The sequence below is a fragment of the Pseudochaenichthys georgianus genome, chromosome 6 (assembly GCF_902827115.2).
Source record: "Pseudochaenichthys georgianus chromosome 6, fPseGeo1.2, whole genome shotgun sequence".
NCBI lineage: Eukaryota > Metazoa > Chordata > Actinopteri > Perciformes > Channichthyidae > Pseudochaenichthys > Pseudochaenichthys georgianus.
The window spans coordinates 32003655-32029686 of NC_047508.1; the positions used below are offsets into that span (position 1 = coordinate 32003655).

The 26032-nt window shown below is 40.7% G+C and overlaps 1 protein-coding gene across 2 annotated transcripts; it reads left to right on the forward strand.

Annotated features, from left to right (window-relative positions):
* Window positions 1-5091: 5091 nt before the first annotated feature.
* Window positions 5092-24069, forward strand: nptna (neuroplastin a). Of its 2 annotated transcripts, XM_034085896.2 has the most exons (9): window positions 5092-5402; window positions 14989-15336; window positions 16596-16764; window positions 16851-16945; window positions 17738-17871; window positions 18737-19010; window positions 20936-20957; window positions 22581-22657; window positions 22813-24069. In XM_034085896.2, exons 1-8 carry the CDS (start codon window positions 5312-5314, stop codon window positions 22639-22641), a joined length of 1194 nt encoding a protein of 397 aa, XP_033941787.1. In that variant the 5' UTR covers window positions 5092-5311; the 3' UTR covers window positions 22642-22657; window positions 22813-24069. The 2 variants fall into 2 exon arrangements, with proteins under 2 accessions (XP_033941787.1, XP_033941788.1); XM_034085897.2 differs by lacking the exon at window positions 14989-15336 and having other exon boundaries at window positions 5098-5402.
* The last annotated feature ends 1963 nt before the right edge of the window (window positions 24070-26032 follow it).

A 26032-nucleotide genomic window follows, 5' to 3' on the forward strand; every position in this document is an offset into this window, starting at 1 on the left:
TAAGGACATGTCGGCCAGGGGTGTAGAGCTATATGTTTATTTTATTAGCTTTTCTTTTTAATGACTGATTTTTTAAATGCCATTTTCTTAATGTCTTTCATTTTTTTGTAAAGCACTTTGAATTGCGGGCAATGATGGAGACACTTGGAGGGGCGTGATTGGGAGGAACGGCCCCCCTGATCTGAACCGGAGTGGTGGTTTGTTACTGGACTTCTGTGCTAGTCATGGATTGGCCATAACAAACACCATGTTCGAACATAAGGATGCTCATAAGTGTACGTGGTACCAGAGCACCCTAGGCAGAAGGTCCACGATCGATTTCGTTATCGTATCATCGGACCTGAGGCCGTATATTTTGGACACTCGGGTAAAGAGAGTCAACTGATCACCATCTGGTGGTGAGTTGGGTCGAGTGGCGGGGGAAGCCTCTGGATAGACCTGGTAAGCCCAAACATGTAGTTTTGGGTGAACTGGGAACGTCTGGAGGAGGCCCAAGTTCAGGAGGCCTTCAACTCACACCTCCGGCGGAGCTTTTCGGGCATTCCTGTGGAGGTTGGGGACATTGAACCAGAGTGGTCGGTGTTCAAAGCCTCTATTGCCGAAGCCGCGGCGGGGAGCTGTGGTCTCAAGGTCCTAGGTGCCTCCAGGGGCGGTAACCCTCGAACCTCCTGGTGGACACCGGTGGTCAGGGAAGCCGTCCGACTGAAGAAGGAGGCCTTCAGGGATTTGTTATCCCGGGGGACTCCCGAGGGCAGCAGCCTCATCCGTGGCCGAGGCAAAGCAGCGGGTGTGGGAGAAGTTCGGAGAAGACATGGAGAAGGACTTTCGGGCGCCACCAAAGTTGTTCTGGAAAATTGTCCGACACCTCAGGAGGGGGAAGCAGGGAACCATCCAAGCTGTGTACAGTAAGGATGGGACGTTGTTGACCTCAACTGATGGAGTGTTAGGGCGTTGGAAGGAACACTTTGAGGAACTCCTGAACCCGACAACTCCGCCCTCTATGTTAGAGGCAGAGCTGGAGTATGACGGGGGATCAACACCAATCTCCCGGGGGGAGGTCACTGAGGTCGTCAAACAACTCCACAGTGGCAAAGCCCCGGGGGTGGATGAGATCCGCCCGGAAATGCTGAAGGCTCTGGGTGTTGTGGGACTGTCATGGTTGACACGTCTCATCAACGTTGCGTGGAAGTCGGAAACAGTACCGAAGGAGTGGCAGACCGGGGTGGTGGTTCCCCTTTTTAAAAAGGGGGATCAGAGGGTGTGTGCCAATTACAGAGGCATCACACTACTCAGCCTCCCCGGGAAAGTTTACTCTAAGGTACTCGAAAGGAGGGTCAGGCCGATTGTCGAACCTCAGATTGAGGAGGAACAATGCGGATTCCGTCCTGGTCGTGGAACGACGGATCAGCTTTGTACTCTCGCAAGGATCCTGGAGGGGGCCTGGGAGTACACTTATCCGGTCTACATGTGTTTTGTAGACTTGGAGAAGGCGTATGACCGAGTTCCCAGGGAGTTATGTGGGAGGTGCTGCGGGAGTATGGGGTGAGGGGGTCTCTACTCAGGGCCATCCAATCTCTGTACTCCCAAAGCGAGAGCTGTGTCCGGGTCCTCGGCAGTAAGTCGGACCCATTTCCGGTGAGGGTTGGCCTCCGCCAGGGCTGTGCTTTGTCACCAATCCTGTTTGTAATATACATGGATCGGATTTCGAGGTGTAGTCGTGGGGGAGGGGGTCTGCAGTTCGGTGGACTAAGGATTGCACCACTGCTTTTTGCAGATGATGTGGTTCTAATGGCTTCATCGGTCTGCGACCTTCAGCACTCACTGGATCGGTTCGCAACCGAGTGTGAAGCGGCTGGGATGAGGATCAGCACCTCCAAATCTGAGGCCATAGTTCTCAGCAGGAAACCGATGGACTGTCCACTCCAAGTAGGGAATGAGTCCTTACCCCAAGTGAAGGAGTTCAAGTATCTCGGGGTCTTGTTCTCGAGTGAGGGAACAATGGAGCGTGAGATGGGCCGGAGAATCGGAGCAGCAGGAGCGGTACTGCAGTCGCTTTACCGCACCGTTGTGACGAAAAGGGAGCTGAGCCAGAAGGCAAAGCTCTCTGTCTACCGGGCCATTTTCGTTCCTACCCTCACCTATGGTCATGAAGGATGGGTCATGACCGAAAGAACAAGATCGCGGATACAAGCGGCCGAGATGGGTTTTCTCCGCAGGGTGGCTGGTGTCTCCCTTAGGGATAAGGTGAGAAGTTCGGTCATCAGGGAGGGACTCGGAGTTGAGCCGCTCCTCCTTCACGTCGAAAGGAGCCAGTTGAGGTGGTTCGGGCACCTAGTTAGGATGCCACCTGGGCGCCTCCCTAGGGAGGTGTTCCAGGCACATCCAGCTGGGAAGAGACCAAGGGGTAGACCTAGGACCAGGTGGAGGGATTATATCTCTTCGCTGGCCTGGGAGCGCCTTGGGATCCCCCAGTCAGAGCTGGTTGATGTCGCCAGGGAAAAGAAAGTTTGGGGCTCTTTGCTGGAACTGCTACCCCCGCGACCCAACCACAGATAAGCGGGAGAAGATGGATGAAGATGGACTTTGAATTGCCTTGTGTTGAAAAGTGCTATATAAATAAACTTGCCTTGCCTTTGTTTAAGCACCGGATTGGCAAAACAGGAGAGTAAACCAGTCTGCCTTGATCTATGAATTCATGTCCGGGACTCTCACGGTATCTGCTGCACGCAGCTGTTTTATAGAAGGAAAACCTCCTTCACTTCATGAAATGGCTGCAGGCAGCATCAGGAGGCAGCGGGACGTGTAACTCCGCTTCTGAGAAGTGCAGCACCAGCGCGCCGAGAGCTGTGCCTTTTTACGCACCGCCTTCGCTGTGTTTACCTTCATCAGAACAGCGAGTGACTGCAGGCTGCTACGTGTTAACCACACACATCTCTACACACATCGAACTGCCCGATTACTCCCCCTTTTATTAGTTTTATAAAGGAGATGTCCAGTCACCAAGGCGCATGATGTGTGTGTGTGTGCTCTGCTCAGCTCTGTGTTTGTGTCTGTCCGACACCGGCATTTGTTTTCAAATGACCATGAACAGTAATTTACACACATCTGGCTAACTCCATAGGTAGCCTATATGCGGGTGTTCCCAAAATAAATTGGTTTAATCTTAATCTCGATGTAGTGCTAAATGCTGTCGGACGTGTACCGGAACGAACGTCACAATCATAATATCTTCTGAAAACAAATGCCAGTGTCACATACACCTCCTTCATAATGCACCTTCTCCTCGTTTTCCCATCACTGGATTATCCGTAAATCATACAAACAAAACCAAAACGTTGATTTATCTGTTTTCCCATTTTGATTTAAAAACTGAATAACGTCGTTTTTTTGGTTTTCCGTTATTCCGAAAAAACGACACCGGTTCTTTTTTAAACGTTGTTAATATGTTTTGGATGCATATTGTTCTAGTATTTGTTCAGGTTGTTACATACAATTAGCCTCTGTTGCTACCTGCTGGTGAGTAAATATTAAAATCAGTTAAAATTGACAAAAAATGTTTAATGTATCTGCCGGTCCTTGGCACAATAAAGGTTGGGAACCCCTGCCCTAGGGGGCTCCGTAACTATCAGCCTAACTTCAATGTCACTTCGTTTATAATTTGTATATGGCTTCCGGGTGTGGATATTAATCCAAACATTAGCTGAATATGATAATTAAGTATTTTTAAAATGTCTAAGGACCCCCGTTTATATAAATAAACATTGATTGATTGATGTCAATTGCTGGTGAGAACAAAATAAGATATTGGAAAACATTTTTTCAGTTATTAAAGACAACTCAATATTTGTAACTTAACAGATGTTTTTTTATATATACAATAAATGCATGCATGACAATTAGCTTTGCACCCCTTTTTCAATTGTTGGAGTTAACTTCTGTGACCTTTTTTTAACTTCACATCATAACTGTCCTCAAACAGATTCTATACCTTATATGGTATTATCCAAATCCCTATGAGATAATGTATCAAGGGAAAAAAAACTATTAGTTTAAGACAACAATCTGATAAAAGCATTTGGACATTGAAAAGCATCCATGCTTACAAATACTAAATTGAGGCTACATGGAGGTTAAAGTTAAAGTCTAACACACTAACTATAGTGTAACTATGTTATTTTGGAGCTTAAACATGTTATTGACTGTAAAACTTAGACCACAGCAATAGGAATGGAACCTGATCCCCTAATCCACCTATGTCCCTACAATCATTGTTGGATTTATATTGCAGGTGAGCAATGCTCTATAGACTTGTGTTCATACTATAAACTATTAGACTAGTATGAGCAATTTAAGAGACAATATACTAGTAAAGTATGATAAGGCAACAAAGTTACACAGTGTGTTGAAGACGTGAGGTTGCCACTACCCTTCATTAGTTCAAATAGTAATAGGATTAAAGGTCTACTTAAAGTCCCTGGTGCCATAGAGGTCAGGGCTTAGTCAGCCTGAGAGTATTCTTGACCCATGGCACAGTTTCAGGCCTTTAGCGATTTGTTAAGCACTACACTCAACCACTGACATGAAAAAGGTAGAATAGTAACTAAACTAATAGATATCATATCGCCATGAAACTTTCCCACTGAATTTACATCAAAACAATCTAATTTAACTGTGCTCATTTGCATACATTTATATAACAATCTGAACATTGGATAAAGTCAGGTTAAAAAGTATTGTTTCATTTAGATGACATCGAGTCAAAGTAGGCTATTTAAAGAGGTAATTTATGATAACTTAACAACAACATAATAAAAATGGCCATGTGTTTGGGATATTTTGGGAAATCAGCCATGCAAGCCAATAGTACAATTAAAGTAAAATGGGGCATGAAAACGTACCTGCAAACCCTCAAATTGACCATTGCATGAAACATAAAAAAACATTAAAGATTGGGTTTATATTGTGTATTTTTACAACTTGCCTGAGAAACAAAAGCGTCCATCTTGTCTATTATGATCATATAATTGAATTCTGCTCTAATTTATAAGATTCCTCCAAGATCTCGCGGGATTTCAGATGAGACGGGTGGGTAAAAAAAGGTGGTTCCCTCCCTGCATCGGGCTGACACACAGCAGAGAGCCGCACAGGTAGCTAGCAGCAGTGCCGTAGGCTCCCGCTAGTCTACCTAGCAACACTTCCCATTACCCAGCTTTAGTGTGTGTGGAGCCTCGGTGAATCCAGCCCACATCCTCATATCCTGCTCAGGTCACCTTTAGCGCGCGCCTACCGGCATTTTCTCCTGTCTCCGAAGATGATACCTGGCAAACGAAGAGCTGCAGTCATGTCCTTCTCGCTGGCGATTATCGGAGCCCTGCTGCTGCAGACCGTGTCTTCTCAGAATGGTAAGAAAAACGAGAAAATGCGGGGTTTTTTTAGGGAGGGATTTTGCATGCATTTCTGCAGTGGGACACTTTCTAATGAAGGATTTTCTGAAGAACACTGTCCATCATGGATATATCACCACAAGCAGCAGTCGGGTTAATTACATAATCCCTCAACGGGAAATAAACTAATATCAGTCGACGTTGTTTTGGTCTTTGGCGTTTGTAATGAAAGGGTCAATACATCATTAATGGGATGCAATGTGTATTGGTTGGGCTGATGTGGGCCATACGCAGGCCCGTGTCCCTAAAATGTCCTTTGAAGTGTGCAGCTGAATACATTCAACCTGCAAGGACAAGTTCTGCTCATTAAGAAGGTGGAAAAGGAAATGGTGTCACTCTGAAGTTCACAATCTGTCATGGCCTCCTCACACACACACACACACACACACACACACACACACACACACACACACACACACACACACACACACACACACACACACACACACACACACACACACACACACACACACACACACACACACACACACACACACACACACACACACACACACACACACACACACACACACACACACACACACACACACACACACACACACACACACACACACACACACACACACACACACACACACTGTGGGTCTGCTCAGGTATGCTAGGATTCAGTATCCAGCAGTGTATCACTCTCCTACAGGGTGAGATCACCACTTGCATCAGCTCCTTGTAACAGAGCATAACACGCATGTAATTAGCTGCAGGACTTCAGAAGTGCTGTAAATAGCACCAGTTAATTTTGCTGCATGCTTCTATTTTTAGAGCAAAGATGCTGCACTGGGAACCATGGCTTTAATGTCCTCTTGCAACAGTGGATCTGTTAACTCTTTGCTGAGATGTGCTGCACTGCAGAAAGGCATTGATTTCTCTGAGCGATTCTACTCGCTGAGAAATTGCCCCCTCCCTGGTCATAAATCTCACCCCCCACCAGCAAACAGTTTAGGGCAGTGTAAATCCGTCTCAGCTGAGTATTTGGGGGTGGATACTGTAATTATGCACAGTGTAGATTTGCCGGCATTGTGTGAGAAGGAGAGTGAGAATTTATTCAGCTCTGGCCTTCCCTGGAGTTGACCATGTAGGAATGCATCTCCTCCTATACTGCACACACCCACTCATTTAATCTCTTCTTTGATCAGCACACCGGCGGATAAAGATCTGCTCAAATGTAATGGGTTTTTATCAGGCAGACTGCTAGAAAGTGATATTTTCTCACCTTCTTCACCTGTTTTCATATAATCCACAGAAGCAATATGATACCGCAAATGACACAGTGCATTAATAATCGTATGTATATATCAGAGTATAAACTGAGTCTGGTTCGACAAGATATTAAGGCGTACAGCAGCCAGCCTCATCACAGTAGCCATTTGTATCTGCTAATCGTTTCTGAAGCTATTCCTGCCGATGTTCCCTAAGGATGTGTGTTTCATCTGAAGTAGAGTAGCTTTTACCAAGGACGCTGTACTAGTATCAAACCATTTCCTTGTTGTAATTTATCATACAGAAGTAACAAAAACTGCTTGAAGTGTAGATCTCAGTTCAAGTTAACCACAATTGATAAATTGCTGGGCAATAACTATTTATTGCCCAGCAATGTTATATATACATTTTGGAGGTAATAAATATTGTCATATTGGATTTGATGCATATTGCTCACCAATGCGATCAATGCAAGCATAGGATTGTGTTGCTCCAGTAATGAATAGATTGATAATCCCAAAAGATATTCATTGATTTCAGTTTTAGGTTTATATTATAAACTGAGGACATTTATCAGTACAAAGGCCAGAGTTCAGTTATCCTGACAAACTCCTTTTTTCAATTCAAACATTAAACACATATATAATTCAATCATAGAGAATGACAATACATTGTAATTATTAGTCCCAGATTTGCCGTTTGTTAGTACAGTTTACCAAAATGTAGTTTTGTCAGCGGATTGGACACACTGTATAGTAGAGAATGTTTTAAGATGGACTGTGAGTGGAGTGTCTAAATGATCGTCTTTTGTACATTTTTAAATAACAAACATACAGCTCATCCACTGAAAAATATAACGTATCATTGGGCTGAAATGTAAAAGGTCCTATTTGTGTATTTTGCAGTAGGGCTACACATATTTATTACATCGGTTATTGATTAATCCAAATGATTGATCCAATTGATTTATTGTGTTGGTCATCACAATGTCAGAAAATAGTGAACAAATGACTTAAACAATGAATAGATTAACAACATCGCAGCAGACCCTATTTATAATTTATGAACTAATCGATTAATTGACTGATTTTGTTTTCAGTTCTCATTTGCATTTTTATGATTTTATTAACATGTTTAAATCATTTCAATATCTACAATATTATTGACCAGCATTTAAACAATGAATATGTAAGGCATCGCTTTCTGTTGCTTTTCTAATCCCAAGGTGTCTCTGTCCATTAGGGCTCAATGCTGTTCTCACATTTAGCATTCAATTAGCTACTAAATATGAGTTGCACACTTTTTGATGCATGAACTGGGACAGTGTCCAGAAATACTTCATATTACACTGTTTTTTAATGAATTCTTCGGGAGAAACAGAAAATATCTGATATCTGATGCTGTTTGCTGGCAGGATGTGGCTCACAGGCTGATTTTGATTGGTCCAGGTGTTACATGAGAGTCTGATTGGATAGAAGTACATACAAGGTTATAAATGATAATACAATGGTTTCCTCTCTAGAGCTTTCTGAAAGGCTAAATACAGTATGTGACTATAAACGACTTGTATGAGATTAACCTTATTCTACAAACTTAATAACGTCATATAAAGAGCTGTTACCATTATACGAATAATTGATTAAACTAATTGAAAACTATTTTGAGAATTGGTTGATCATCAGTTAGTTATCAAGATCTATATGAAGATTTGCTGTTTTTACCAATTTTTTATTCTTGTTAACTGAATCATTTTTGTCGTTCACACAAAATGAGACATTTCAAGATGTCACGTAGAGCTCTGGGGAATTGATTGTTATAGAAAACAAGGCAAAGACACATTTATTCTTATGATGTCGGAATTGACTAAACGCACACATTTCCATATGTTCACCTTTAATGTTCACCTTTAAAACAAACCTATGAACACAAGAAGAGCATCAGATGAAACTAACAAGTTCTTAACACGTTTTTTTAACAATTGAAAATTAATTTGAAACAAAGTTCTGACCATGTGAACAAATTTGGCAATACTGAAAATGAGAATAATGAAAAGAAAAGTGAAATAACTTTTAATTTTGGCACTGTTTTTTAAAGGCAGTCAGAGCTGTAGCAATAAGAATAATCATTAGCCGCAGAGCTAAAGCTAAATATATTTTGTCTGGAACAAATAATAGTTAACAAAATAAATAACTAACAATTAAAATGATCAATTGGTTGCAAAACATTCAGGGGTTAAGAATATGTGGTCAATGCAAGATAAATGAAGGATTTAGAAAAAAAACACAAAGTAGCGCTCATATTTTATATATACACATAACCTCGTGCCAAAACGAATCCAACATAAACTCGACATGAGTGACGTCACTCATACATGTGCACGACTACTGGCTCAGCACTTTTACACATCCTCACGAGCTGTGGCAGGATCTGTCCCTCAGCAGTTCTGTGTTGACAGCTGAGGTGTTAGTTTTCAGTTTTCAAATAGTTTGTTGTATTTTTATTGTTTACATAAACACTTTGATGCCAGTTTATGAGCTATATCCATCAAAAATGAATGCATTGTAACACAATAAGCAATACATCCTCCCTATAACAAGGTGAACATCTTGAAACTGTTGGAGAGTTATTGATTCAACTGTATGTTTATTTTTGAAGCCGCAGTTTGTGGTGTTATTAAATCTCTTCAGGTGCTTTTCTTATGTTGTCAACCCCATGTATTTCTATAACGGCAGTGTAATTAAGAAACCGAAACACCTATCACTGTGTAATGCAATTCATTTCAACATTATAAACCTTCGTGAATGTAGGACTTATTGCTAGACTGCACTAATTTTTAGCTAGGAGTACGTAATAAACCAACAGCCGAGTCCATTTTGGATACATTTTTATTAATATTGATTCGTGCATTAATAACTTGCCCAGCCTGAACACCATTCTTTTTTGAAAAAAAATGACCAGAAAACATGGAACCAACGTAATATCGTATAAAAAGCATTTAAAATGTACGTCAGTCATTGTCAGCAAAACAAAAAAATCTGGATTTAAAACAAAAATTTAATTTTATATATTTATTCTGAACTAATGATAATAATAAGGACACAGAGGAAAATGTGATTAATTTGAACTTCGCCTAATTCGTATAACCCATTCAACCTGTTGTCCTCTTGGTTTGAATATTACTTTTCTCAGATGGTCAACAAAAAAACCTCTGATGCCATGATAATGTTACTATAGCATATATATAGTGGCATAACTGTGCTCCATTTGAATGTATTTGGCTTTGACAATATATCTTTTGTTAAGACCAGAGGTCGCGTTAACCGAATATTTTCCGTCTATGACGGATTTTTTTTAACAATGACGGACAAATCTGAAAGCAGTCCGTCATTTTGACAGATTAGAACAAACTCGGAACAGCGCCAAAGTTTCCCCGCAGCGAGGCTCCGGTGTTATGCCGTGTTATCATAGGCGGCGCGTGAGGCTCAGGTTTGGGAAGGCTAAATCACTTTTTTTTACCTGACGCTGCCCGCCTCCGGCGTCTATAGAAAAGAGATCAACTCAGTGAAAGCACCGCCTGCTGACCAATCAGAGCTCAGTGTGCGGAGTTTAAATCTATCAAGTCATATTACAGGAGAAAGGAAATACAGTTTAAACTGTTGTATGCAAAGAAGACGCCGACGTGTCGCACTTATCATTCATATCACATTCTATCAGATCATCGATCATATAATATCATAGCCTATATTATCTCCTTATCTGAGTAAGCTGAGCCGTATCTGGCCGTGCAACACTCTCAGTGTCACATACTGTGGGCCAGGGCTATTCAACTTCATTAGCAAGTGGGCCAAATAGGAAAATCACAGGGGGTTTGTGGGCCACACAATACTTTGTCAAGGAATCACTACAAATAACTCTCGCTTACAGTAGTGTTAATAGATACTAATACATTAAATGAACTAGTCAAGTGCATCCCTTTTTTTTTTACTTTAATTGTATCAACATAAATCATTACAGAAAGCAACCAGTCCATAAAAAGTAGGAAAGCTTCGGTTACAAGGCTTGACACAAAAGTGCAAAATGTTGCATCTTTAAAACTAAGGAGACATGAGGTTTTTTCCCCAACAGTTCCATGTCCACTAATGTACAAAACAAGATGAATATAATACAACAGTATTCATCACATTAACAGTAACTGTGTATAATATCCTCAACACTTCCAAGCATACATAAGGTGCTTTGAAGACAACACAATTCCATCAAATGTAATACTAAATGCAAATAGAACATAGTAAAACAATAGCCATCAGACTCACAATAACATTCATATCTTGGAAACATTTTTACAATTTTTGAAACAGTAAGTAGGCTTGTTTGAATGACCATAAAAACTGATCTGCATACATACCATGCATCAGACTTCTGTCATGTTTAGCCTGTTTGAGTCAGTGAGAGAAATTACACTGCCTTGCTTTAGCTATTTCAGCATAGTTTGGCTTATAAGTGGTAAGAGCAATCCTGAGACACTCATGCAACTTCTCATTGGTCATGGAGCAGCGTGCCCTTGTTTTGATGGCATTCATATGAGAAAAGCTAGACTCACAAGTATAGTATTAGGTAGATCCAAACATTGTCAGTATAAGCAAGCCCACCTTCCTCATTGTGGGGTACTGATACTGGCTAACATGGTTAGACCAAAAGTCCACTACACCCTCAGACTGCAGGAGCTGTTTTAAAGCAAAGGAAGACTGCACATCAACCAGCTCCATCTGAAAGAGGCTCTCATCAATGCAATATATTACCTCTTTTACTTTTACACAGAAGTCTGCATCAGGCTTGATGGAAAACGGGTCACGGGCAAACTGCAATACCTCAATTGGAATGCTAAAGCCTTGGAATCTGTCAGTAAAGTTATCAGTCAATGTTGTCATGATGTCTGTCATGACTGGCGTTATGTTTGCTCCAGGTGATGTGGTCATAAATGCAGGGAGTTTTGGGAAGTGCAGCAGTTTTGTCGTCATTAGGTCTGTTTTGAAGATCGTTAGCTTTGTCTTGAAGGCACAAAGTCTTTCAACCAAATCAGCGATAGACTTTTCGCGACCCTGCAGTTCGCAATTCAAAGTGTTCAAGTGTCCAAAAATGTCACACAGAAAGTAAACATCTGCCATAAACTGTTCATCCAACATGCGCTCCAAGAGGCTTGGAGCTCGTTTGTAGCTCGTTTGTGCTTACTCGTGCGAAAATTCACAATGTTCATGACAGTGTCCATGGTGTTTTTCAAATCACCACTGAGCTTTGCACACAACACAGATTGATGAATAATACAGTGTAAATACTGCATGTGTGGGGCTATGGCAGATAGACGCGCCACTGCACTCAGCCTAGCTGGAGCGCCATCAGTGACCAACAGGCACACTTTTTTTTAAATCCAGTAGACGTTCGTTAAAAAACGAGACTATCTTTTGAAAGATAACCTCACCTGTAATGTGTCCCTCCAACGGAATAATCCCCAGAAGTTCTTCCCTAAAGCGAACTCCATCGAAAAACCTCACATAGATGCACAGCTGGGCCATGTCAGTACAGTCAGTTGATTCGTCCACAGCGATTGATATAAACTCTGCTTTTCTAAGGTTTTCCAAAAGCTTCCCCGACACATCCTTTGCAAGTAGTTCCACTGTGCGAAGTGTTGTTGTGTCTGAGAGAAGTACTTTTTTAATGGCTGAAGTGAAGCTGTCTTTACTTTTTGGTCAATAACCACTTCATCGATGACAGCAAGCATGCAATCTTTAATGGTCTCCGCGTCGGTAAAGGGCCTCTTCTTTCTGGTGTCCAGGCTACTCGCAGGGATGCTATCGAACCTAGTGTGTAACGTGAGTTTGACTGAGCCAATGACAAGTGCGGGCACAGTGCGTTTTTTTTGAATGAGCAGAACGCGGCAGGCAAAATAACGGATTCAAAATAATTCAAATGAATGGAAAAACCAGCGTTTTCGTCGCATCGTCGGATGTAGTGCTATTACACATATGCCATTTCGATTTGCAGGCAACCTCTTGGAGGCCAGAAAAAAGTTCTGAAGGGCCTGATTGGGCCCGTGGGCCGCTAGTTGAATAGGCCTGCTGTAGGCTATGCAGAAGTATTATTTTAAGCAACACATTAGGTTGACGAAACACTCAACTCAAATGTAATTAAAGTCAGATCCACTCGTGTCTTAGATGGGGCAGTGATATCATAAAACTGTTACGCTTTCAAACAGTCGGTAGTTTATTTACCAGTTAACCAGTTGTTCTGTATTCACCTTGCAGGTGGCTTGTATCCTGGATTATTATGTTTAAGTCATGGATGACTAATATTAGACAAATATGAACTTTAAAGTTCATATTTGTCTAATATTAGTCATGACTAATATTAGACAAATATGAAATTTAAAGTTCATATTTGTCTAATATTAGTTTACTTTTCATTAATGAAGTATGACGCTGCGCTGTCAGTACACTTGTCCCTGTTTGTGATTGGTCAAATGTTGCTAACCCCACCCCTTTCACGTGAACGCGCTCTCAGCTGGAGAGAGAAGCCCTGGCTACTTGATTTACCGACTTGATATTAACCAGCGTCGAGATCTCGTTTGTTAGGGTTAGTTTAGATAACTCAAACATATCCATGGTTTGAACTGGCTTCGTAGTACAGGGCACAGGTGACTGCATAGCAGTGCTAATGTCAAAGACACAAACATTATACATTATATTTTTATTTTACCAGGATGCAGTGACACAAATATTTGGGAAGGCTTAGCCTTCCCTAGCCTACAGCACCCGCCGCCCCTGCGTGTTATGCATGCCCTCCAAAAAGGAAATCATACCGTTTCCAAACCTAACTGTGCCGTACAAATCATTGAAATGTCTGTGAGTTTTGGCTTTACGCTGTGCACGCTCCCGCGAGGTGCAGCAGCCATGCATAACACGGCGCACGTGAACTGTCTCCCCCCCCCCCCCCGTTGACAGTTCACAAGCATGCTTTCTCCCCCTGTGAACTGCCCCCCACCCCCGTCAGAGTTGTGTAAAGGCCGACGGGTAATTCTGGATTTTGACAGAAGTTTTACGATCTTGTCCGTCAAAATGACGGGAAGCGGAAAAGGCTAGCGCAACCTCTGGTTAAGACATACATTTTTTCATTCAAATCTATCTATGCTACATGATGAATCTTTACTTTACATACATTGTTATTCAGCCCCTCCCCCCCAAAACAATAAATAGTTTGTCAGTATCCATTTGTGCCTACAGCAACTGTGCTGCTCTCGTGGGCTGTACAACAGGGTTATGATGTCAGCTGGAGGAAAAACAACATGTCTGTCTGTCTTGCGATGTCCTTGGTCTGGTTGGCCGTCTCTTCCTCTTCCTGCTTTGTTGCCGTAGAGTGCTTCTATGGAAACCAAGGGGGTCTATCACCATGCGCCCACACGCTCCCGTGAGACCCAGAGCCGCAGTTTCTATAAATCTCCTCTCAATGTGCTCTCCACGGTGCCATAGACCATGCTTATGATTTCCTCCTCCTCCTCCTCCTCCTCCTCCTCCTCCTCCTCCTCCTCCTCCTCCTCCTCCTCCTCCTCCTCCTCCTCCTCCTCCTCCTCCTCCTCCTCCAATCTGTGCAGCCATGATCAATTGTTGCACTTTTAATGCTTTCCGTGCAAATACCGAGACATCATATCAATCCAGTAAAATGAACAGTATACAGTCAGCCCGGCGTCTGTGTCCCATTATTGAAAATCCCCTTTAATTAAGTTTTGATTAAACAGACTAGATTTACTAAAAAGGACAAGGTCACTTGGAGGACTTTCGGGTGTGAGCGCTGCTTGAGTCTGGAACAAATTAATATGATGGCATTAATTGGACAAATCAAGTGAGAGCAGCCTCACAAAGACGTCCCAGCAGAATAAAATGAAATCTTCCTTGAAATAGGTGCAATAATCTCTCTCTCTCTCTCTCTCTCTCTCTGTCTGTTGCTCTCTCTCTCTCTCTCTCTCTCTCTCTCTCTCTCTCTCTCTCTCTCTCTCTCTCTCTCTCTCTCTACATTGTGATAGACATTTTCTAATTACCAAACAAAGAATAGGGATAATGTTTGACAGATTAGGTAGCTGCACCTCTATTATTTTCTACATTTTATATTTCTTTTTTATTCATCAACCTTTCTTCCATTTTAAAATAATCTATCAGTGTCTTTTTTTCAGTTTTTTCGTTTCTTTTCTGCTTCCACTTTAATTTACCCTGTTATTTTCTTGCCTCTCCATCCTCCACCTGTTCCCCTTTTTCTGTCCATGCTGCCCCTCCACCACCAGCGGGCTTTGTGAAATCACCTTTTTCTGAGACTAAGCTCACGGGCGACGCCTTTGAGCTGTACTGTGACGTGGTGGGAAACCCCACCCCCGAAATCCAGTGGTGGTACTCTGAGGTCAACCGGGCCGATTCCTTCAGGCAGCTTTGGGACGGCGCACGTAAGCGGCGAGTCTCCATCAACACGGCCTACGGCTCCAACGCCGTGAGCTTGTTGGGGGTCTCGCGTCTCACGGTGGACGATGTTGGGACCTATGAGTGCAGAGCCAGCAATGACCCGCGCCGTAATGACCTGCACCAAAATCCAGCCACCACCTGGATCCGTGCGCAGGCCTCTATAACGGTGCTGCAGAGTGAGTGGTCACTGTAGAGGAAACCTCCGCTCCCACCCCTCGCTATAGCCTCCCTCAGACCTCTAGCTGCCTCCATAGGTGCCATCCCCCCTACAGACACCACCAACTAGTCTATATGTGCTCTTACCTGAGGAGTAGTGTTTTACATCGTGCTCATCCCTCGGTGACAGTAGATCCTTTAACCTGCAGCCACATCTCCTCCGTCTCCATTTTCTCTCTTCTTCGTTTTTCTCTCCCTATAGCTCTCATCTTCTCGTTTCCTTTTCTGACTATTATTTTAATAGTCTCAATCTAATTTGTCCAAATGTCCGGTCCTATATTCCTATCAGATTTACTTATTCTATGATCAGTTTATTGCAGAATTCTAGTAAAAATATGTGCAACATTTTAGATCAATGTATCTGGGCAGTAGTTTTACAGCTTAGATACTGTATTGTGTTTAGGTGGAGACAACATTTACATCAAAACCATGCCAAGCTGTATTGTATATACAAGTGTTGCGATTACTCACCAGGGGCCTATACGTACAAACATGCTTAACGTGATGTAGATCATCACGTTAAGCAGCATGCAACACCGTTTAAAGGTTATCTGAGCAACTATCTTCCACAGGCTGAATTTCAATCAGATGCAAACTTATGTTAATGTGGATTTATGTTATTGGCCATTGTGTAATTGATATCGTATTCCTTCAAAGGTATTTAATCTCTTCATTTAAGATAAGAGAGTTAAATTCACCTTCACCATGTTCCCCAACATGGGTACTACTCATAAAAGGTCAATATGTTGTGGTAGAGCTGCACACTGTAGAAGAAGCGCTTTACTTCTTGCTTATTGTTGCTTATGGTTAGTGGCATATTTAACAATAATTTAAGTTCGTTTTGGGATTATTTGAACAGAAATGCACCTTGGGAGCTGTAGTTTGCTTCATTACTTACGTTTATATGCAGACAGACTTGAAAATATATTTTCATATGCAGTTGGACATCTTTGTACTGATGATTCAACCGTGGGCCTTGGAAGAGCTCCCACTTCTCAGTCACCTAAGGATGCATTAAACTCTGCTTAAGGAACTCTGTATGCCTGATTAATTCCTCCTACTTCACAACTCTATTCCTGTGCTATGTTGTGAATGTGTGGGTAAAGTGTCTTTAGCTGTGTGTCTTTCTGCGTTGTTGTTTATATCCTCCAACACACCCTCACCCACGAGTTCCATCAAGCATCCCTTCTGTCGTAGCTGACCCTTGTCTTTCCTACAGAGCCGTCGATCGCCTCCTCTGATCACACCTCACTTCCTGTGGAAGGTGACTCTTACCTGCTGCAGTGTAACCTGACCAGCGCTCACAGCGTCCACCAGGAGAGCTACTGGATGAAGAACGGGGAGGAGATCGCACAAACACGCAGCCCCAATAGGAACACTGAATATTTGTAAGGGAAAACGGTATACTACTGTTGTGTGTCAGAGTGTTAAACAGATAAGCAGGGTTCATGTGAGCTGTGTTTGTGATCTGCAGCCTGAAGAAGCCGAGAGGAGACGCCGCAGGAGTGTACATGTGTGTCTACACCTTCGAGACGGCTCCTCCAGCAAACGCCACCATAGAAGTCAAATGTAGGTGTTGATTTGTGATCTGCAGGCGTTTTTGTCAGTTTCAAGGACAGCATTAGAGGTGTCACCATTACAAATGGCCCGGATGGCCTTGAGCCCCAGCAGCTCGGTCATGTGAGGACCTGTGATTTCAAACGACCCTGCTGGCTGCTCGCGGGGCAGCAGGCGCCCTTGACACCTCCATCTAACCAGGGCCCGGCTCAGTGGCAGCAGATGGTGTCTTGTGTGTCCGATGGTGAGGGATTATGTCCCAACGTTAAAATCTGGTCAGCCTTTTCTGCTGTCACACGCATCGTTATCGAGGCAAATTGGATTTTTTTGTTTTCCTTTATTTTACAGAGAATTGATTTTCCTGTGGGAAGAAAAATTATGACCAGGCCAGGCTGATGACAAATATTAGGATTTCTCCGAATACAATTATTTTGCAATGGATCACTTGAATGGAATGCAGCAATACTGTTTGCTGCAAAGTTTCCCTCGTGCAGCTTTTTGACAATGCCAAATACAATTTGTGTTATCTCTCTCTGAAGTGCTTTGTCTCTTGCTTGAATATTGCATAAAACATTTGGCAGTTCTCCATAATCATTATTTAGGTTACGAGTATTTAAAAAAAACTGAGGCAATTAAAATAACTTACTGTATTCAGTCTCTACTTTAAAAAAGGAAGTAGGAAATCCTAAATAAGTGACCCATTGACTGGATCCCTGCACCCACAGTAAGACTGTAACATTTATGTGAATTTATTTAATGTATTGTAACAATTAATCTATGTTTCTTTTGCTATTCTTGTTTTAGCTGCTCCTGACATTATAGGCCACAAGCGTAGTGAGAATAAGAACGAGGGCCAGGTCGCTGTGCTCTACTGTAAGTCTACCGGATATCCTTATCCTATCTGGAACTGGCGCAAATTCGACAATGGCTTTCCCAGGGTATGTGGTATACATAAACTCTTCCTAAACACCTGTTTACAATGTCAGTCCGATAGAAGTACCACATTTAAGAAGGTTATAATGTTCAGTTTATTTTGACACTGTCAGTTAATTGAGTTTATAATTGAAGTGTTGTACTGTAATGCATTAGATGAAAGGAACACATAATGATACTATGTAATTGTTCAAAAGGTAGCGATTGGTTGGTACTGTATGTAATTGTTTTTTGTTGCATGTCATTCTAGTGTTTCTGTGTCTACACAATCCTGCATTAGAAGAAATCCTCTGCTAGCAACCGAAGCATAAGGGACACTGAGGTTAAAATGTTAAACCTGCTTATCTAATCTACTTTAGCTTAAGCTAACATTTTCTACAAATGCATTATCTGCTTGTTTCAAGGATTCTTTGCAAAGCTGTACTTATTAGGAGTTACTGTAAATAGTCAGGCAATACACAATTCACAAAGTGATTTATTTATGGCAAGAAGATTACATCAAATAGAAAATCATGTATTGTACATCATTTTTTTATATTAACAAATATATAAAAAGTTGATGCCTTTTTTTTTAAAAATAAAATCAAGGCAAAAAAGAGAGATTTAAATGAAATAGAATACTATGAATTATAACAAGATAATAATAGTTATATTAACAAATAAAACAAAAATAGTTAAAATAAGTCACATTTGGGAGCCAGTTAAAGAAAGTGGCACATTTATAACATGGAGCTGTAATACAGGATATAATTCAATGTTGTGAAATCGTTTCAAAACCTGGACTTTACTTGAATATAAAAGCATGTAAAAGAATAAAATAAAAAAAACACTCTAAACATTATTAAGTATTTATTTCTTCTCCTTTGACAGGAAATTGACAACTCAAGCGGGCGCTTCACCATCAGCAGCAGAGACAACTACACCGAGCTCCACATCGCCAACCTGGACATTAACTTGGATCCGGGCGAGTATCACTGCAACGCCACCAACATGCTGGGCACCCGCGACGAGAAGATCGTGCTGAGGGTCCGCAGCAACCTGGCCCCCTTATGGCCTCTCCTGGGGGTTTTGGCCGAGATCATCATCCTGATCGTCATCATCGTCGTTTATGAGAAGCGCAAGAAGCCCGATGATTTACAAGACGGTGAGTCACCCATGGTGGTGCTAAGGTGTTTTATAATTCCACTGTTTTTAATATATCTGAGGATAACTGGTTATATTGTCCAATCTCTCCTGTGAGTTTTTTTGCAAAGCCTTAATGCATCGCTAATGACGTGCCTAGGAAAGGAGGCACACTGTGTTTTGGTGTCTGGTGCTGAAGTTATCCCTTTGCCAGAGACTCCAACTTCTTCACCTGACACTGTGCTCTGCCTGCATTCAATAATTCAGTTTGCCGAGGCTGACCGGACAGGCAGACAATGTTAGAAGAGGTCGCACCTTGTCAGGACAATTTCATGTATTTAATATTCATGAGAAATATGATACTGCAGTGTTGCGGACAGTTTCAATTATTAATGGCTTTCCAGGGACCTTGGGCTGTCCCCAAGCTGCTGCAAGCTTCACCACGAGTCACTTCATTTAGGTATATAATCTACCAATGCCAGTAGGGAATCTTCTAATTGTACCGAGTACATCATTTACAATAGTCCGACTATATCATAAATAATGCAATATTGTTATTTGGGTGACTTTTTGTCTCAAATTAAAATGTTGACGTTAATTAGATGCACCGTCCATCTCAAAGCTTTAACAGTCAGTGGCGCTGTGCAGGAACATTTTACCATTACATGATGTTTTAATCACCTTGAGAATCTGCACAAAATAGACGAGATCGTGTGAATCACAAAGCGAATTCTTGCTTGAAATCCTTAACTCCATATTTTATACAGGTAAGCTGTGGCTGTTGACTTTTTTTAACAGATTGTTGAAATATTTCCCATCCTCCCCAAATTGCAAAACCTAAATCCTGTTTGTGGTAAGTGTGAGAGTTTGCATGCTTTATGAATATCAATGAGCATCAGGGCTGCACGATATTGGAAAAAACTGATATTGCGATATTTTCTTATAAATACATATGAAAAAATACAGGAAATGAAGAAAAGACAGTTTTTTTTGTCCGCAAACCATCCTTTCTTGAACTTTAATGCTATACAATTGGTATTTATTTTAACAATATTTAACCGGATGAAGGATTTTAGTCACGGACTTCTGGATCCTAAGTTATCAGAGCAACAAGCTGAGCTAGCTCGGTTATCCTGCTGTGTTTGCTGTGTATGCAGAGCCTACATGTCACTCACTCAAGTACCCCTGACATGAGAGCCGCGCGAGTTTTCCTTTTGTAGCAAGCAGCAAAATAATTGTAACATGACGTGTTTGAGTTCATTTGACTACTTCATTATTTTTTTTAAATCGCACGTCCTGCGATGTCAATATTGCGCATGCGCATAACACGATTATCGTCACGACACGATATATCGTGCAGCCCTAATAAGCATTCAGCCTCATATTTTCCCAGCTCACAGCACAGTTCACCGTTCTGTTGAGCATCAACATTGAGTGCCGTGCAAATCTTAATTTTTAAAGATTTTATGTAAGTGGTAACTTAACTTTTGCTTCAAACTGCAGCACTGAAATGGAATGCAAACCAGTGTACATCATTGAAAATATGAATACTGTTTTAGGCAGCTTCCATGACTGTATTGCCCTCAGTAGAGGGCTGATATTAATGGGTCTGCTCCTCACTTATCTCTCTGAGTGAACAGCTGTTCTCTGTGAGCTCTGCCTGTCTGCATGGCAACAGTATTGTTTTACTTTTTACATTATAATTGTTTTAATGTGGTGTTGTGGATTTAAATGCATTCAGTCTGTTTGTGAGTGACCATAACAGTCTGCACATGCATTATAGTTGACACATGAACATCTTAGAGTGTGTCATTCACAGCTGCTGTTTTTAATGCTTTCTGATCTTTGTAAAAAACTAAAAATGTCTCTTCATCAATGTGTGTAACTACTTTGCGATTATTTTATTTGATGGTTCTCATTTCTCCATATTTTCCCTTGTTGCTTCAGATGATGACCATGCAGGTCCAGTGTGAGTATAAACATGGTGCCTTCAATACATGTATCTGTTTAGCTTGATGTGTGTTTTGTTGTAGCTATTATGATGCATCCAGAGTAGACTTCCTTTACAGTACACAGCAAAACTTAGAGCATCATGAAACGGTTGCTAAGCTGCCTTTACATATATAAATCACAGGAAAATAAAACGAGTCAGGTAGGGACATGTTTTTTCTGTTGATAAGAACAAATTAGCATGAGAATAATCCTCATTAGGAAAGCCCTGCATGATGCTCTAGAGTCTAGAGTAAAAAACGCCCCTGTTTTTAGTCGGAAGCAGTGTGCGAACATTTTAGACATGCAATGCTGTTGTAAGCAGTTATGGGTGGTACATACTTTATTAATAAACAGCTTAACTCCTCCCCTGTAAACAATCATAGTGGGGTGGTGTATGCATTTAACATAATGAAAATAAAAACAACACGGTAATAAGTCTTTATAGAGTTTCTTTAGATTAACAATCATTTAGAAATGTTATTATGGCTGCTTAGCACTACATTAGAGTGTGTTTTAAACCATTTAATATATGTTTTCTTATAGTGTTATGAATTGTTTAAATCTGTTTAAATCTGTAACTTGAGATAGGTCTGGTAGACTCAGTGAAAAGTAGAGTTTGTGTTCATGATATTAGCTGTTTAGCACACACTAGAGCACATGTGTCAAACTCAAGGCCTGGGGGCCAAATCAGGCCCTTGGTGGATTTAATTTCGGCCCGCAGGATAATTTCTAATTACTGTTAGATCTGGCCCGCTGGTATATTGCAGGCACACCTTCACTCAATCCTGAGGATTTCCTCAGCTCAGAGCCTGACCCCAAACATTTATGAACTTGCACCCAAGTTGAGATGCCAAGTATCTGGCTTGAACTAGCATCACAGCAGCAAACTGAGTTTCAATGGATGTTTCTTTCTGCACTTTTTTCTTGCGACAACAGGGCAAGTTTGGTTTTTTCTTTGAGAGAAATTGTTTTTTTGAAGCTGTTGTTGGCCTGTGGGAAAATGTAATCATAAGAAATGACTCCGGAAAAGCTGCAGATAGATCCATAAGAAATGAATGCAGCTGATTATTTAATGTTGTTTTTATAGGCAATAATTTAAGCTTTGTTAGTTCCAGGTTTAATATGTGCAATAAGTTCATTTCAATACGTGTTGTAATAAACATTGAACCAGTCCGGCCCTCGACTAGTACCGATTTTTTTTATTTTGGCCCACTGTGTATTTGAGTTTGACCCCCCTGCACTAGAGTAAGGACAAGCATACAGTGTACTCTGCTGTGAGTGTTGTTTTCATTATTGATTAAAGGGTCATTTTACCGATTACTTTCTCACACTAAAAAAAGCTCTCTTCAGAGCCACAGAAGACATACAACTGAATAATTGTGTGTAAAATTAATTTATTTTTAGTATAGTAGTAGTTGTAAGTATTTCATCTGAGAAGCCATAAACAATGCAAATTGTCTATCATAAATTGGCAGAGCCCAAAAAGATGACATTTTGTATTTATATTAATTTAATGTGCATTCATTTCCCTGAATGTTTTAGTAAACACGTTTGATCTGAGTTTTCACCTACTGATTTCTTTGTTTGCTTTCTGCTACAGGAAAACTAATTCGACCAACAACCACAAAGACAAGAATCTCCGCCAGAGGAATACAAACTGAGCAGCCTGTCTGCTGAGTAAGTATTACATTATTAAAAGCCTAGTGGTTAATATGTATTACAAGTCTGTGGTCACAAGTTACAAGATGATCCACCGTATGATTGTATCAATGAAGGCTCTTGTTAACCATGGGCAGACTGGGCTAATCGCTTTATTTTCTCTTTATTTGCAGGTTTCATTTCACAAATGTATTGACCATATGAAAGTAAACAAGAAGGGTATCCATACCAGTTGTTAATAAGATGTATCTGCCATTATAAGTATGGAGAGTTCAATGAGGCATGCCTTATGATTTTATTGTGTGAGGATGCGAAAATTGAATTGTTAACAATATAACCATTGTTGCTGCATGCAGTTGTTGACGTTTATGATTTGTTTCCCCCTCCTATCCACTAATTTTACATTTTTAATACTTCTAAAATAATGCATGCAAGATGTTGACCTTCTGTTTGATACAGAAATGGCTTTTTTTGTGCTCTTTTCTCTGAGAGTGGCTTCATTTAGATGATTTGTGTGACAACTGTGTGTTGTAGAGGAAAACAAAACTTGGCAATGTAAAAGAAAATGCCACCATATTCTGGTATGACAGTTGTGTACAGTTTTATCATTCCACTGCATACCGTTTTACCTGAAGATATCTATTGCATTTTAAGGGCTTCGCAATGTCCCTCTAAATGTTATTAAGAGTTACTTTACTGTACTGTATGTATTAAATCACTATAACTATGTATCAAAATACCATTTAATATATAAAGACTATTCATATGATATGATGCACTTAAATGTTGAGGATAATGAAAAACTGTATAAACAACCTTTAGGAAATCTGTACTAATCATCCTAACATTGTTTTATAATTATGTGTATTGTACAGCATGGCTATTATCCTATGCAATTATTATCCATATCAATACCTACCGCTTTTGATTTCTCTGTGATAAAGCTTTAAACTAGTAGGATCACCCTAGAGCGCTGAAGGCAAACCGCAGAGCAGCATGAATACTTTACAGCTGACGCGGGAGGAGGCGGAGAAAGAAACATGCGTCAGCACCGACATGTGAAAAATCCCAAGGTCCCCAACTCATTTTTAAGAATAAATATCTCAAAAAACAAAGTGTGTCTGTTGAATCACTTTCTTCTAAAAACACATTTAGATTCAGATTCAAAATACTTCATTGTCCATTAAATGTATATATAATGGACATTTTTCAGTGCAAAAGTAGTAATGATTTGCACAGACCGTCCTATAGAGATGCAGAAATATTAAAGCATGTTGAGAACAGCACCATTGTTTTAAATGACTGAGCAATCATGTGTCATCAATATCAGAAACAAGGACAAACAAACATTGATTAAGAAATACTCACTTGTTGCACACAAATCCCAAACCTCTCTAATGCATGGTTAAAGACTACAATTCTGTCAACAATACATACTTCATATGTCGGTTTATTCTTCTTTTTCAGTTGTATTTTAGGCAGCCTGACAAAGATCAAAAGATGAAAACAGACTTTGGTCAAAGAATGTTTAGTACCCTCCTAAATAAAATCATAGGTGTGGTTGGAAAAAAATGACTTTCATCTGGCTATAGTTTAAGTCATTCCTACCTAACATTATGAGAACTTGAGTGTTTTTTTCTCCTGTGTTTGTCATGAATTGTTGTGGGCATGATGTTCAACACATTTAGTGTGAAATGCAGCAGCCCAGCAGAGGGGGGCGCTGGTGGATCATGGCTGCTGCCTCCTGGTAGCACAGTTGGTCACAGGGCTGATTGTTAAGCTTTCTGCAGATTTTCTATTACCAGCTGGAGAGTAAACATTGTTATGTGTTTCAAAAGTATTTTAATTGTCTTGACTTGATTCCGAGGATGTAACCGTGTCCTGCATTATTATGTCAGTGGGATCAGACAGTAATATAAAGAATTGTACATCTGCAGAGTACATGAGAGTACAGAGGACATGTGTGAATTTCTGAACCATCAAAAAAAACACGGAAGCAAAATCTTTGACAACAACTGATTTGTAGTTATGTCTGTGTGGGTTGATGTATCATTCAAGTAAAGAGATGTTAGGTAAAAAAAAAAGTCTTACGGATTTGTTCCTAAACATTTGTAGATTTAAAATTTGGTGGCTTTGTTTATTGTTTTCTTTTTAATTCACACAGTAGCCTTTCTTTTAGACTTGCTATACTACTTGCGTTCTCTGAGAAACTTCAAAAATCATCCCTCTAGACACGATTTAGATCATAAAACATTACAACACAAAAAATAATCTGCTTTGAATTGCATTTTCTATATGCCCCCACATTTTTCTCTCTGTTCATAATGTGTTGGGCACAACATGTATCTCAGTGTACACTGGAGGCTAATAATCTGATGTTGACGGATCACATCTTTGCGACCTGCTACACAACATTGTTGGTGAACCGACTCAATACAGTTTGTTTCCCATTTGAATTGTATGTAAATATTTAGCGAATGTGTGTGTCAAAGGGGCCCTATTATGCTCATTTCTGTATTTTGTGCCTCTACTGACATGTCTCCATGCTTTAATTTCATGAAGGTCTTTTCTCCTGTGATGCAGTTCCTCTTTTCCCCCTCTGTCTAAAACCAGAGCCCATCTGATTCGGTTCAAACGCAATACAAAATACACCCTCCAAAATGACTCAAAACACCTCTTCAAAACTAAACAAAAACGGAACGTGGGAATTGTGTTGCACTGCATTTCTTTTAGTTGGCAGTAGGCTACATAAACTGGCTGTGCAAATCAGCCATGTGATATTGAGATGACCTCGCCCACGTGGTGATAATCGTGCCTGCAAACATTATGGAAGGTGATGAATGCAGTCTACTAAATACAGCATCAAGTGTGAACTTCTAATATGGGAAGTTTGAGATCAGGAGACTGTAATCTTACAGTGCTGAGGCCGAGGCACACTTGAGTTTGGTTGAATGATAATGGGAAAGAAGAGGAAGAAAACAGTACAGCCTGCAGACAGTAACATGCACTTTGTTGATAAAGAAATATCCATTCCTTCCATTTACATGTTATGAAACCACTGATGTGAAAAAAATGATGAAAAAGTAGCAGAGTCTTGAAATCTTATATTAAAGTATATAATTTAATATTTTAACCTTTATTTTATCTTTCTATAGTCATACATGTGCTTTCAAAAACCTTTTACCAGATTAATTTCCCATGTTGGACTTTGCTTTCAGAAAGCAAATCAGAAAATCTCATACATTTTTGAATGATTACAAATGTCTTCTTCAGAGAGTAAAACTGCAGCGTAAAGAGTAAATGCTTCATAGTTAAAGCCAAACACCAGCTCAATCTCAAGGTTGAAAGGAATTCGACCATTATAACTAGTCGTCCAAAGGCACTCCATTTACA